The 15,455-nt window shown below is 47.5% G+C and overlaps 1 protein-coding gene across 1 annotated transcript in view; it reads left to right on the forward strand.

The window, feature by feature from the left end:
- The window catches only part of ZBTB40 (zinc finger and BTB domain containing 40), a 45,480-nt gene extending 35,095 nt beyond the window's left edge, over positions 1-10,385 (forward strand). Inside the window, exon 17 of the mRNA XM_036745239.1 lies at positions 2,938-10,385. Coding sequence (XP_036601134.1) covers positions 2,938-3,132 — 195 coding nt within the window. The 3' untranslated portion in view covers positions 3,133-10,385. The remainder of the gene's footprint in view (positions 1-2,937) is intronic.
- The last annotated feature ends 5,070 nt before the right edge of the window (positions 10,386-15,455 follow it).

The raw sequence follows: 15,455 nt of genomic DNA on the forward strand, positions 1-15,455 counted from the left end.
GAAGGGATTGTTGTTCATTCTCATTTGACATAAGACTAGATGGTCTCATAGAGGCAAAGCTACACTGATATGAGAAGGCCCCAGAGAGGATCCAGACCCTGGACTTCCTGACTCCAAGTCCAGCCTCGCTTTCCACTGTACCACGATGCCTCCTTTCAGTTACCCAAATGTGGACATCCGTAAATACAAACCTGAGGAGTTCCTGAGACTGCCAGAGGCACCCCGGAGGGTCCTGTTCAAGGGAACGAGTATTTCTCTTTGCCCTGGGAGGGAGCTGCCTACTGCAGCCTAGGTGGGCACTGCTCCAGGCCTGGCTTCTTTCTTGTCAGGGAATGTCTCAAGCTACACAAGTGGGTGAACTCCATTCTGTAGCTTCTGGACTCCTCATGCCCAGGCCATTCATAACAACTAAGGGAATGTGACCATCTAGTGACAATGAACCATAGGCTAGGGGGATAATATTGAGAGACAGCCTGGGAGTGAGATAGGGAGATTGGAGAAGAGCAGAGCAGAGTCATGTGTTGTCTTCAACTCCGGGCTCCATGTTTTAGGACACTGACCACACTGACCAACTGGCGTGGGTCGGAGGACAGCTGGGGTGTAGGAGGACTGCAGACCACACCATTCGCTGATGGGATGAAGAAACTGGGTTTGTTTAGCATGGAAAAAGGAAGACTTGGGTTGTAGCTGAGGGTTTAGACATCTTCTGCCTCGTTCCAGAGGGCAAGCCTGGGAGCAGTGGATGGGGCGGGGGAGGGAGGCAGAGACACAGACTTTAAGCTCGATGTCAGGACAACCTTTGTGACAATTAGCAGGGCCCACAAGCAGACTGGCCCCACTTAGCACGTGTTGGAGGCTGGGGGACCACTCGTGGGGGAAGTTACAGAAGAGATTCCTGTACTGGCTGGACTAGGTGACCGCCGAAGTGCCTCCCACCTTAGGAGGGATGTGGCTGGATCTTCAGCTTGTCTAGAGTACCGATGGAGCATTTGATTCAGGGTCAGGAGATCTGAGGTTCAGACCCCACCTCTGACACTGGCTAGCCTGGCTGTGTGACCCTGAGCTGTTGCTTAACCCCTCTGAGCCTCCGTTTTCTCATTTGTAATAGAGAATGATAATAACCCTCCATGACAGGCTTGTTGTCAAGATCAGATGAGTATGCCCACAAGGAAAGGACCTTGCAAACCGTAGAGTGATGATGTGACTTGTGACTGTGATGCTGGCCTTTCTGAAGTGGTTTAAAATCTGCCATTGATCCTCCCAATGACCTGGTGAAGCTGCCACCCAAGATTCATGTTCTCACTTCATGGGTGAGGAAGTAGAAGCTCAGAGAAGAAAATCATACGGTCATATCCTGTTTGCCACCAGACATGTCAGTGGCACATGGAACCTCGGTCTACCTGACTTCTTTCCTTCTGTTTCTGTTTCTGTAGCATGGTTTCCATTAGCATTCCCTCCCACTTCATCTCCAGCCCCACATACATGAGCAGGGTGAGGAAACAGGGAAACATGGGTCACTTCTATTTTAACCTGGTACTCTTAAGAACCCGTGTGCTTCAGGGTTTTTCAGGAACTATTTCCTCAGTCTGTTGTGTTTTCAGGTCTTCTTTACCTGTTCTCCTTTGCTATTAATCTTGTATCAATCGATGGCCTTTATGGGGAACTCTAGTGAGGATCTGTGGTTTTCAGTCAGACTTGATCTTTGTCGCGTTACCGTCGATAACCAGGAGTCCAGAAGAATGAGGAATCGTGTTCAGCACTCGTACGGCTTTGAACATTCCTTGACAAGATGAACATCACATTGAGGCAGCCCCTGCTTATCAGGGGACACTCACCTCATCATCACCTTCCCCAGACAGACACCAAGCTAAGACCTGTAAAACGTGTGCCTTGTGCTGTCCTCTCTCTTAGTGTGTCTGTCTCCTGACGTATAAGAAATAGTATTGTCCCTGTCCAACAGGGTTCAAAAATACTTTGGAATTGTGAGGCCTTTGACAGGAGAGCCAGCATGATCAGTAGGAAAAGCACTGGATTTGAAGGAAGAAAGCCTGTTTCCTACCTAGGAAATGTTGGACTTTTCTGGGGCTCAGTTTATGGAATGAGGAGGGTTGGACATGATGATTTCTGTAGTTTTTTCCAGCTCTTACGTCCTACTTTCTATGACTTGAGTGGTCCTATGGTCTGAGCCCCTCAAGGTGGGTTTTTGTTGTGTTTGACTCTTCTGGCCCCATTTGGGGTTTTCTTGGCAAAGATACTGGAGTAGTTTGCCATTTCCTTCTCCAGCTTATTTTATAGGGGAGGAAACTGAGGCAAACAGGGTTAAGTGACTTGCCCAGGGTCACGCAGCTAGTAAGTGTCTGAGGCCGGACTTAAACTCACAAAGATGAGTCTTCTTGACTCTAGGCCCAGCACTCTATCACTGAACCACCTAGCTGCCTCCATTGTTGGCTTAGTGTACCCTTTATTAGTAGTAATCAATGTAGAGACTACTACCCTTTTGGAAAACCCAGGAAAGTAATCCACATGTCCATGTTTTGAAGCAGATCAATGGGTGAGACCGACCACTGTCTATTGTATGCCTTTCATTTTGTAGGAATAACTGTGGTCTGGCCCTTGAGACACAAAACCTGTGTGTGGGTACTCACTAGCATGTAATCACAGAGTCTGCGTGCTCTGAGATGGCATACAGAGCCAAATTATAGCAATTTGGTGTGCAGAGTTATTCAAATTGTTTGTCTGCCTTCCCAGTTGCATCACTGGTGTATTAGACTTGGAGTTTCCCATTAGGCACATGCATTTTGTAATTGCTCTCCTCAGGTGAGGAAACAAATATGATCATTACAGTGTGAGACTGAAATGAGACAGAGCTTAAGAAACGGTAGAGAAAGGCTGCCTGCAGGCCTCTCCCAGAGCCCCGGTTTGTTTTCTCCTTTACAGGTGATCCAGGCTCCAGAACCAGGAGCATCAGCTGAGCAGGTGATCACTTTGGAGGAGACCCCTCTGACTGGATCCCAGGTGTTTGTGACATTGCCAGACTCCCAGACTCCACAGGCCAGCTCAGAGCTGGTGGCAGTGACGGTAGAGGACTTATTGGATGGAACCGTGACCCTCATCTGCGGAGAGGCAAAGTAGAAGCTGTTCCAGAGCCTACAAGAGATGCTGGGAGTGAGCCAGGGAGAGCCACGCAGTGGCTTAGCCCTTTAGAGAGCGTTCTGAGCTGTGCTGGCTGGCGAGCTTGTGCCACGAAACCCTGAATGTTCTGACACACTCAGTGTCTGGGATGAAGACCCCGAGCCCAGTGCCTCTCTCAGAGGCACAGAGGCGGCCTGGCCTCACACAGGTCAGCTGCTTTGGTGTCTGGGTTATATTTCAACCTAAAATCAAGTGTTGCTTCTACAACCCATGCCTAATGAACATCAGGGAGAGATTTATTGGGGACTGAAGCTTAGTTTGATTACAGGCAGCCCCCCCATAGGCAGAATGGATATGGCCAAACAAGTATGGCCAAACACGTGGTTTTTAATCCATATATGAAATTCCTTAGCAAGATATCAGGCAACTCCAACCTAGGGCATGTTCTGCCCATCCTTGCTGACACCACCAGTCCACGGTCTCCTTCTGCTGCTGATTTCTCCATTCCTGCCTTGGTAAGTGGCAATCAGGAGGGCATCAGTAGCCCCCCACCTTCCTGCTAAATAGATGTCCAGGGAGCAGGGAGAACAGCTCCCCTTTGACCCAGGGCCTTAGCACCTTTCCCTAACCCATTGCCCATGGTGAGGAACCAAGCCGACCTTTATTTTTTTATTATTGGGCCATCTAAATAATGGGTTCTCTTCCCACCCAGCTCCTCACCTCCTTGTGATGGGTTCTCATAAGCCTTGGGGCTCGGGCTGCTGTCAGAGCCCATTTGGTACGCCTCTCTTGTTGCCAGGCCACGGCCCCTCTACAACTACATTTCCCAAAGCCTTTTATCTGCCGCTTCCTAAAATATAATCTGATAATTAATGGTTTGTTGACTCCATTATGAAGTGCAATTAGATGGATGTAGGTTCCTGCAGTTTGGAGGGAGTGCCTAGCATTTATCTTCCATTCCTTGTGCCAAAAGGTTGGACTCTGCCCGCGCAGTGTTTACACGCTGAGCTGTGATCCCCGCCACGGCCCAGGCCTCGACCCCCTCTGGAGAGTGATGTCCATTTCATCACTCTTCCTGGAACCAACTCCGGCAGGAGATAAAACCCATTCCTTTTTTTTCCAAATGCACTGTGCACAGCTGTGCGCAGAAGTAGGAGCCTGTTTGTTTAGATGGAAGGTTTTTTTTGCTGCTTTCTCTCAGTCTGTGGCTGTGGGGGGCTCAACACCTGTCCATGAGCCGGCTGGCTCTGTAGCGAGGAGTCTCAGACTGGTCCTTCCATGAGGGTGGTGCCTCAGCTGCTCCAATCTGGGCTGGTTCTGAGGGCCAGACTGCTAAGAATATTGTGTAGGGTCACTGAGCAATCCCACGTCTGTGTGTATGTCCCTCAGATTTACTCAGTAAGCCTGAAGTAAATGATGTTTTCAAAGGGGAGAGCCTTAAAGACTGATAATGACCAGAAGATGGTGCTCAAGCCTTTAAGACTTAGCTTTAGCCTTGATGTGAAGGCCCCACTGTGGCTTCCCCTTGCATTCTTGGCAGTCATTTAAGCTTCCTCAGTCCCCGTCCCTGAGCTCTGCGGCTTAGAAAGTACTTGACCCACAGGGAGTGACCTGGGAGGACCTGGAACGTCAGCATCACGGAATGGCATGCATTGAGAAGGTCCTGGTGCCAAACCCTGGAGAATCTTCCGGCAGCCACTTTGTGTAAGCAGCAGCACATGGGCTGGGAACTGTTGCCTACAATTAGCTGAAGAGGGAGAGAACAAAAGAGAAAGGTTTCATAATGGAAGTGACAAGAGAGTGGGGTCACATGGATTTGTGTTCTGTGGAAAGGCTTGTGCATTTCAGACTTGAATTTCAGTTCCATGTGAACATTTGGAAGAAGGCTTTCCCGGATTCCTGGCAGAGAGAGGCAAACAGGCAGCTTCCACAGAATTGTTAGGCCTGTGGCATGCTGAGCGAGAGCGATCCGAGAGGCCAGGTTGCTGATCAGGCCCACCAGAGGAGCTCTTACAGATCTGGCAGCAGCAAATGGGAGTTGGAAAACCCATTATTGGTTCTCCACCTTCCGTTTCATTCTGAAACTGAATGAACTTGCTAAGTAGGGGTAGCAGAATCTGTTTGTTCCACAGAGGATTCTGAATAGGAATACAGCTACTCACTGCCCCTTTTCTCCCAGCTAACCCAGCTTCTCCCTTCCTCCTGACTTCTTTAAATGTTATTCCAAATAATCCATTTTCATTATGGCCCCCATATGTCCACCATAAGCTTATGATCACCTAGGTGAGGGAGGGACTGAACATTTTCTTAAGAAGTGTGTGGCATTTTAGGGAAGTGAATCACAAATCCATCTTCTCCGGGCTCCCACGGTAGGTTTGATGACTGATGGAGAAGCAGCCAAGAGAAAAAGGCAGTGTGGGAATCTAATTCAGGGGGAAGTAACAGGGATCAATTATGGAGCTCTTGTGGGTCGGGGTTTGACCATCACAGGGAACTACTTCAGGGAGAAGGCAATTAGATGATCAGGAAGCGCGGATTACCATAGGAGGATGAGTCATTGCTTTTGAGCGTGGTATACGTGGAAGTAGGACCAGGAGGTCGGCAGAGCAGCCAGGAGACTGAGAAGTCTTTATTCTCTTCTTTAAAATAGTCTGTCTCATCTGCCTCAGAAGCCCCAGATTCTACAACCTTCTTAAAGCTTTCAGCTCTGCATGGACCAGAGGCTGGAATATGGATGCTGTGTTCCCATGGTGATTAAAATCCTCTCTAAGGAATAAAGTGCTTTCCTTCATGGAGCACCCCCAGGGCCTTGAGAAAGTCAGATGGCTTCTGGCTTATCGAGAAAGAAGAGCCTTGCTGCCTGATGATTGGGTGATGGAGTGGTGCTGGGTGCTCCAGACAACAGGAGGGTATATGGGACCCCTGCTCTTCACCCACCCATGCCCTCAGGTGTAAGCACAGAACCAGGAGAAAGAACAGGGGCCCTGGATGAGCTGCTCTTTCCCCTGCTACCCGTGCTGTTGTTGTCTCCTCAGAGCCAGGAGCGGGACCTCATTGGAAGGGAGCCTCTGTGTCAACTCATTTCATCCATTGATGGAGGGCCATGTGTTGTCCCTTCTTGGGTGAAAGGAGATGCCAGCCAGCTTCTCCGGTAGAACCAAGTGGTTGTGGGAGAGGCCATCCCTTCTAATAGTGAGTGTGTGGGGGAAAGGCTCCATGCCTGCCTCCTGCTTCACTCGGCAGCACCTGCTCCAGAGATCTGCTCAGCACATTGGTGTCCCTAGAATCCTCAGAAAAAAAAAGAGGGATTGGCATAGAGGGAGGCATTAGCAGAATTTGGGATTTAGGGAATTGTCAGAGAGCGAGATGGTTAATTATCTGTCATATTGTGATAGAATGTCCCAGAGCTGGTCAGACTTGGGGCAGAAATAAAAGAGAACAGACTCCAGACAGTTCCCCAGTGTGTGCCTTAGCACACAAGGAGGAAAAAGAGACCATCCATGTTTTAGATGACAGTGTAGGCCAAGGGGTTCCCAAAGCTAAATCAGATTTCTTCTAAATTATCCAAATATAAAATCATCAGGTAGAGTGCCAAGAATAACAGGACTGGTTACCTACCAGTTGTACCTGGAACAGCCATATAATTGACAACATAAATTCTACATAGACTTAATTACAGCTTCTTCCTTTTGTTAGACCTAAATTGGTCCAGATTAAAGAACCAAAATATGGCCATTAGAAAATTATGCCTTATTAAAAAGTGTTGGATGGACCATGATGCTTTCAGGTCTATTCTGTGGTGCTGATCTGACTTGCCCTTTCTCCTCGTGAAGGGATTCTCACTTGACAGGCCTGGTTGCTTAGGTCTGGTTCAGCATAAGGTTGTGGTCAACAGAAAGGACAAAACAGCCTGGGGTTGAGTTAGAGCTGGGCCACATCCAGAACATGACCAAGACAGCATAGGAGCCAGTGCCAGGGCTGCTGAAGAGCTGTGTGGCTGCATCTATCCTGTCACAAAGTCTCATTACCCCTCCAGAACTTGTCCCCACCCAGATAGCCCTAGTTCCTATATGCCTGCCACCAAGGATGGCAAAGACAAGTTGAACACCTGGCCGCTGTTGGTTGACTTTTCATGAAACTGATAGATGCCCAAACCCCATTGTTGTTTGGATGGTACCTCAGTGTCCCCTCTAGTCCATCCTTGCCTCTCTGCATAGATTGATACTGAAGTCTCCATTCCTGGATTTCCTGAGTCACATTTATCACACCATCCAGCAGCCTTTAATTATATACATCCTTCATCTTGGTGGTTCCCTTGTTTCATGTATAAACCTGACCACAAGCCCTTTGAGGGCAGAGAAGGTGTGTCACATACAGACAGAACTTGCCAGACCCTGCAGATTGATTCCACGAGAACAGTATATTACAGCAGTGCACAGAGGAGGGTGGGTAGTTCACTACAAAGCAAGCTGAGTAGAAGTGTGACTGGGGGGTTGGAGAAGGAGCAGAAGCCGAACTGAGGTTCTCTCCCAGCATTCTGGGGGTGGTGATGTAGAGTGGTTATGCAGTAAGGCACCTACGCTTGTTTGCTTCATCCTTCTTAGCATCAGCAGCATGCCGAGCACTGAGGATGCACTCACTACATGCTTGTTGGTGGAGTGATGCCGACATTGACATCTCTGCTCAGACCCTTCTGCCCAAGTGGGCATTCTGCCTGTATGGCTGAGAAGGGAAGCTTTCACGCAGTAGGCTCTTAAAAAATGTTTATTGGATTGAACATCGCTGTTTCTTGGCCATATCACCCCATGGCCACCAGTGCTGACTCCATCAGAACCTTGGTTCGTCCTTTTTAATCCCCCAGAAAGAGATTAGCAGGAAGCTCAGAGCGATACACATGGACCAGGGAGCTCCCCCTACTACCTCCATCAAATGCTGTTTGCTTGGCCTCACAACAAGCCCTTCCTGCTGGCTCTTTTCACACCAGGGACTCCCTGGTGATGCCTGAGAACATTGGATTGAACATATCAGGACAAGATCACTGCAGAAACCCACTGTGCCCCTCCAGGGAAGTTACACAGGTCTATCATTAGGGGGTCCTGAGAAGAATGGATTGGAGGTGGCAAAGCTGAGCAGGGGGCTCTGGTGCAGAGAAGAAGAGAGACCTCCCCACTTTTGCACCCCATGCAGGGTCTGGGCAGAATCAAACACTCCCATTAGAAAGAGCTGGCTTCAGAGCTGCCTTTCTTGACATAAAGAAATAAGTTGAAATGAATAAAAGCCACTGTGGTGTGAAGGAGAGTGTGAGATTTGGGCTACACAGCCCACTGACAAGTGCTCATTCAACTGAGCAAACAGTCATTAGGTTCCTACTTTGTTCAAGGCACTGTACAAGGTAAGCAGTAAAAATAGCAGAGAGAAAAAACAAGCCAGCCACAGCCTCTGCCTTCAGAGAGCTTACAGTCAGTCTACTGGGAGGGCAGGACATGTATAACAGTAAGAGGGGTAATGAGGTAGAAGATGATGGGGCAAAGAAGAGGCCTGGACAATGTCATGCTTTAGAACCATCCAAATCAGGAGTGAGGGGAGCAAGCAAGGATGATGGAGGGAGGCGCACCGGAGTTAAGCCTTGAAGGGAGAGAAGCATTTCGGCAAGTACAGGTGAGCAGGCTTGCAAGACAACCTGTGCAGAATCACAGAGGCTCCCATTCTCTACCAGAGAATGCCGAGTCTAAGCATGGTACTGAGGGTGATGGCAGAATAAGAAGAGGCAGCTCCTTCCTTGAAGGCATTTATCTGTTTGGGATGATAATGCAGGATGGAGCAGTGCTGAAGAGTACACTTGACTATATGACCTTGGATAAGTCTCTTCTCCCTGGGTCCCAATTTCTTCTGTAAAATCAGATTTATTAGATATTCCCTAGGGTTCCTCCTGGCTCCAGCATTCTGAGAGTCCTTATGAAACTACTATCATTAGGGCATCTTGAGAAAAATGGATTGGAAATGGCAAAGCTGAGCAACAGGGCTCTGGTGCATTGGGGCGAGGAGATGTATCCCCCAGGGATGTACAGGACAGTCAGTGAGCCTTGAATGGCATAGTACAGACGTTAAGGAAGGTGGGAAAATGTGGCCTGTACTATATGCATTGAATCAGAGATCTAAAGCTGGAAGGAACCTTAGAAATTGGCTAGCCCCGTGGTGCCAAACATATAGAAATGGATATTAACTTATAAAACCACAAATTAACCTTCCCTATCTTGTATTTTTATTTTGTTAAACATTTTCCAGTTTTAATATGGTTCCTGCCTCACTGTGGAGTGTTGGGGGGACAGCAAGTTCGACACCTGGCTAGCCCAGTGCCTTCATTTCACAGATGAGGAAACTGAGTCCCAACGAATGGAGATTTTAATGCAAGTAGCTTCTCTTGACTCCAAACACACCGCGTTTTCTACTATACCACACTCCCAGCTCAAGTCAAGAAATTACTACCACATTTTAGGAAGATTTTCAACAAAGGTTGAGGCAAAAAGGATTTTCTGCTTTAATCCTCAGTTAATCCGAAAATTCAGCTCACCACAGTTCCCTGTTCCTTGAACATTCCAGTTAGCCCAGACCCTCACTGTCATGTGCCTGGTTTACTGGGACCACCTTCTAGCTAATCCCTCTGCTTTCCATCTTTCTTCCCTCCCATCTGTCCTGCATCCTTAGCCAGGCTTAATTTTTTTCTAAAATGACACTTTCATCATATTACTCCCCAGGTCAAGACCCTCATTCCTTTTTTTGCCAAATACCTTGCTTAAACTCTGCCTGACATTCAAGGCTTCCACACTCTGACTTCAGGTCCAGCACCCTGTTCCCCCCAAACAGTCAGCTTCCCTCCACAGACAGGTTGAACAAAGTGGATTCTACTACAGAGAGATGTGCTGTGAGATGAAATTGAGACTACCTCTGGTTGGAAGGATCAAGGAAAGCATCATTTCCTTCTCTTTGCCAGTCTCTGGGGCTAGAGTTAAAAACAAAACAAAATAAAACAAGAAATTGAGGATTTAAGAGGTAACAATGGAGCCTATGCCTGGCTTCCCCTCTCTTCCACAGGCTTTTAAAATGCCTCTTATTACTCCAAGTATAGCTGGAATGCAAATCGTGGCCCGAGCAGCTGTAGCTGTTGGGTCTCACCGTCATCCTCAGCTCCTGTATTCATCTATGACTTATTGTGATGAATATTTTATTGGACAATGGTTTGCCTTAATTAAACCTCAGTTTTTTAAAGCTCTCAAATGTGATTTTTTTTTTGTCTTGGGGCCAACGGCCTTTTAAAATGGGAACACATCTGCAAAATTGGGTAGAAGTCAGTAGGAAAATAAGATTCAAAAATCTACCTTCTTTGATTTGCACACTGCTTTCCAGGAAGGCACCCGTTTGTGTGTAGTTGGTCCACTGCCATTATGTTCAGTCAGAGCTATTTGGAGAGCCCAGAGTACCTGAGAGGGGAGGGGAATGTGCCCGGTAGTGGCGCTGATCCCAGCACAGGTGGTGAGAAGAACATCAAAGAGAACCGTTTGCATCCTTCGAGGCCTCCCTGCGGCTTTGATCTGAGTCCAAGGGCAGCTTCCCTTCACCCCAACATATTTGCCACCACTCATCACTTTAGGGAGGGCACCTTCAGGGACTGTCCCTTTTACACTGCTCTGAAATATCTTCCCATGTAAGTTTTTCCCCTGACTCCCAAGGTCCGTGGCAGGTGGAGTAGGGTGTGAGAGGGGACTATGAAGAAACAGCTGGAAGAGATGATTGACTGGTGGAGATTGGGGTAGAGGTGGGAGATACTTGCAACTAATAACAAGAGAAGGTAGGCCACATTGGAGGAATTGAGGTGGAATCTCAGGAGAAATCTGAGTTGAGAAACAGCGAGGATTAGAATGAAAGGGTTAGGTCCTGGGGAGAGGCAGAAGCAAGAGATGGTGGCGCTCCATCTGGGCACCGTCCAGTACCTAAGCAAGCTCCATGAACACCAACATATTCAAAGCAGCAGACCAGAGGCAAGGTAGATGCCAGTCGATTGAGGAACGGCTAAAACTAGGATGCACAAATATAATGGGGCGTAACAGTGCTCTAAGAAAAAACTGCCTAATTCAGAGAAGGGAAGATGTGATACACAGCAAAATAAGGAGAACCAGGAAAACTCTATGTAATGCCTAGGATGATGAACCCAGAAAGAACAATAGATGAAAACTCAAGGCAGTGTATTTGCACTGACCAAGAGATGAGCTGAGAAAATACACCTTTCTGCATTCATTAAAAAGGGGGGGGGGGCAGGGCAGGCACTAAGTATGGGATGTTACATATACTGTCGTGGTGGTTTTGCTGAACTGCCTTTTCCCCCCTTTTAATCTATCACAAGGAATAGAACTATGGGGAAGGAATATATTTGGAAATGAATATGATATTTTTAAAAGACATCAATAAAAAAATTTTAAAAGGGTTACAAACAAGTGAACTGGGACAGAGGAGGAAGAAGGGCAAAGAGACTCAATGATAGGAACCTTGCCACATAAATCCACAGTAGTATTACTCTGGCCACAACCTGGAAGTGATTCAGACCCTGATCCAGGCATGACCCCGACCTCAGTGACCTCTGAACTTGAAGAGAAGACTGCAGGGTCTGAAAGATGTGGTATAGTGGGGGTTGATGGACTGGGAGTCACAGGATCTGTTGGAATCCTGGATTTTACTGTGCAGCCTTGGGCAAACCACTCTCTGAGTCTGTTTTCTCATCTGTAAAGTGGTAGGGCTAGGTAATCACGAAAGTCTCTGGCTCTCATCATCTCTAATCCTATGATTCTACTAGCCTGCCCTCCAGGTGTAGATTTGGCCGAGGTGGGTTGGAGGGGTTCAGCTTAAGTCTAGAGGAACTTTAAATGCCGGCAAGAGCAGGGTCCTACATGGGGGAGGAGCTACAGGGCAGGGGATTTGAGAGTAGAGAGCACTGTAACATTTAAATGGTTAGCTATAGGGTCAAGATGGATAAGAGCAGCAAAGTGAAGCCAGAGTAGGGATTTCAGCATGGAGGGAAAAAAAAAGGATTGAGAGGTGGAGGTCATAGTCAGGATGAAATGTAGATCTTGGAGGGAGGAAGGAAATAATAGGAGGTTATGAACTAGTAAAGAAATTTTAGAATTCTTGATAATGGAAATAGACAACCTCTGGGTAATAGGGAGGGAATGCCACATACATAATAACACATAGATTAAAGGGGTGATGAGGAAATGATGGAACAACTAGGTGGCGCAGCAGATGGCATGCCAGCCCTGGAGTCAGTAAGACTCATCTTCGGGAGTTCAAATCCAGCCTCAGACACTTACTATGTGTGACCCTGGCAAGTCACTTAACCTTGTTTGCCTCAGTTTCCTCATCTGTAAAATGAGCTAGCAAAGAAAATGGCAAGCCAGCCCAGTATCTTTGCCAAGAAAACCTCAAATGGGGTCATGAAGAGTTGGACACAACTGAAACAACCAAAGAAGGAGAAGTAAATGATGCGCGAATACAAGAACAAACCTAGGCCACAACTCTCAAATCTATATATTCACCTCTAGTTTCTCTCCTGGGTATGGTCCTCCATCACCAATGGCCTACCCACTCTTCCAAACTGACCTCTTGCTGTTGAGGGCACCACCATCCTCCCCATCATCCAGACTCCCAACTTATGTTATTGTCTATTCGTCACTCTCCCTCACCTCCCTTATCCAATTATTGGCCAAGTCTATTCAATTCTGCCTCCACACATCTCATGTCCCTCTGTTCTCCACTCTTGACCACCATCCTAGCATGGGCCCTCCTCACTTCTCACCTGGACAAATTTATATATGTCTTACATTTATGTAAACTGTGGTTACTTAATATTGTTTCCCCCAAATAGAATGTGAGCTCCTCGAGGGCAGGGGCTGTTTTATTTTTGTCTTTGTGTTCTTAATCCTGGCACAGTGCCTGGCATATAGTAGGTGCTTAATAAATGCTTGTTGATCAACTGCATTCTAACTCTGCTATCTCTAGGAGATAAACTTTTAGTTACCTCTTTTGTAAAATGAAGAGTTAGGCCTTGGAATGTCCAAGTTCCTGGAAAATATTGACATTCTCTGTTCTGATATTCTACAAAATAGATCTATTTACTCCTGCCATTCAATGATTCTCATCTCCACAATCTCATTGCCTCCCCTGACTTGGGGAGAGAGCTGGGGAGCATGTGGGCTGGCCCACCTCAGGGTGAGGAACTGGGCTGGTTGGCAGCTAAAGAATGCTTAGCCAGGTTGTCTTCAGGGCCTCATGCCCAAGAGTCTTCCCTCTTCCCCTTCATACTCTTTTGTCTCTTAAGTTTTTAGGACACACCATTCTCTCCTGGCTCTCCTCCTCCCTGTAGGACCACCCCTTCTCAGACTTCTTTGCTGGATCCTTCTCCAAGTCACACCTGCTAACTGTAGGTATCCTATAGGGCTCTGTCCTGGGCCCTTTTCTCCTTCTATACCTCTTAGTGAGCTCATCGGGTCTCATGAATTTAATTGTCATCTCTATGCTGATGCTTCTCAAATCGATCTATCCTGCCCTAAGCTCTCTGCTGACCTCCAGTCTTGCATCTCCCCGCCTTTCAGACATTGTGAAAGAGATGCCCTATAGACATCTTAAACTCAACACATCCCAAAGCAAACTTGTTATCTTTCCCCTAAACCCTCCCTCTTCCTACCTTCCCTATTACTGCCCATGGCACCACTATTCTCCCAGATCCTCAGGCTCACAACCTAGGAGTATCCTGGATTCCATCACCCTCTCCCCTGTATCCAACCTGTTTCCAAGACCTTTTGATTGCACCTTTGCAGCATCTCCCAAATACAACCCTTCTGGCCCCACCTTGGTGCAGGCTCTTATCACCTCACACCTGGATTATTTCAGTAGTTGCTGGTGGGGCTGCCTGCCTCAGGTCTCTTCTCAATCCAATCCATCCTCCATTTAACAATCAAATTGATTTCCCTAAAGCTCAGGTCTGACTCTGTCACACACACACACACACACACACACACACACACACACACACCCCACTCCATCAACTGGTTCCCCATTGCTTCCAGGATCAAATACAAAACACTCTGTTTGACATTCAAAGTCCTCTCCTACCCTTCCAGTCTTCTTGTACCTTATTCCCCGCCATGTACTTTTCAATACAGTGACACTGGCCTCCTGTCTGTCCCGTGAACCAAGCCACTTCATTTCTTGACTCTGGGCATTTTCTCTGGCTGTCCTCTATGCCTCTCCTATCTCATCTCCCCCTCCTGATTTCCCTGGCTTCCTTCAAGTCCCAACTAAAATCCCACTTTCCATGAAGCCTTTCCCAACCCTTCTTAATTCTAGTGCCTTTTCTCTGTTAATTATTTCCTATTCTCATAACGCCTGTATATGACTTGTTTGCATGTATTTATTTGCTTCTTGTCCACCCCATTAGATTCTAAACTTCTTGAGGACAGGGAGTATCTTTTGCCTCTTTTTGTGCTTAGCATAGTGCCTGGCACATAGCAGATGCTTAATATGTGTTTACTGACCGCCAGGCAACAGCACCCCAAAGACCCCAACCACTGGCTCAGAGGACATAAGACTGGTGGTCCTTTGATGCCCAACAGCTTGGCAAACAGGAGGCAAAAACTGCTTTTACATGGATCCTCCAGCCCTGATACCATCTTCCCACCCCACACCCCTCACCTTGGAAAGAGATGTTGGGAGAAACCAAGAAAGTTGTCTGCTTCCCTGCCTGGGAAGAGCTGGGAGTGAGCAAAGAGAGAGGAAACGCTTTAGTGTCTGACTTCGTTCCCTCTCTCTGTTCATGCCTCTATCCCCTTCCCCACTCCCTTTTGAGGGGACAGATGCAGGGCGGGGTGATGCTTTGACAGTGCATGAAGCCTGACTGTGCCCAGAACTCATAGCTAATGCTTTCAAGTTACTGAAGGGAAGGACAGGATAATGAGGGGATAGAAGGACCCTACTCCAGTTCTGATTAGGTTCTGAGAATAGGCAGGCTGGAGACCCCTCTGCCTTGGGCTTCAGACTTTCAACCAATGCCTCAGACAGCTGGAGTGTATGAGTTCTTTGGGGGGGAAGGGGGCTGAGGACTCTTCCTTCTCTCTTCCCTCCCCTTCACACAGCTCCAGACTTCCTCTTTTTTGTTCTCTCATTCCTTCTTATCTCTGCTGATCTCTGTCTCTTCTATTTCTCTGTCTCTCTTAGTATCTCTCTGCCCCTTCCTGTCTCTTTTCCCTCCTTCCTTTGGACTGTTTCTTGGTCTCTCT

This window comes from Trichosurus vulpecula, chromosome 2, assembly GCF_011100635.1.
Source record: "Trichosurus vulpecula isolate mTriVul1 chromosome 2, mTriVul1.pri, whole genome shotgun sequence".
Classification (NCBI taxonomy): Eukaryota; Metazoa; Chordata; class Mammalia; order Diprotodontia; family Phalangeridae; genus Trichosurus; species Trichosurus vulpecula.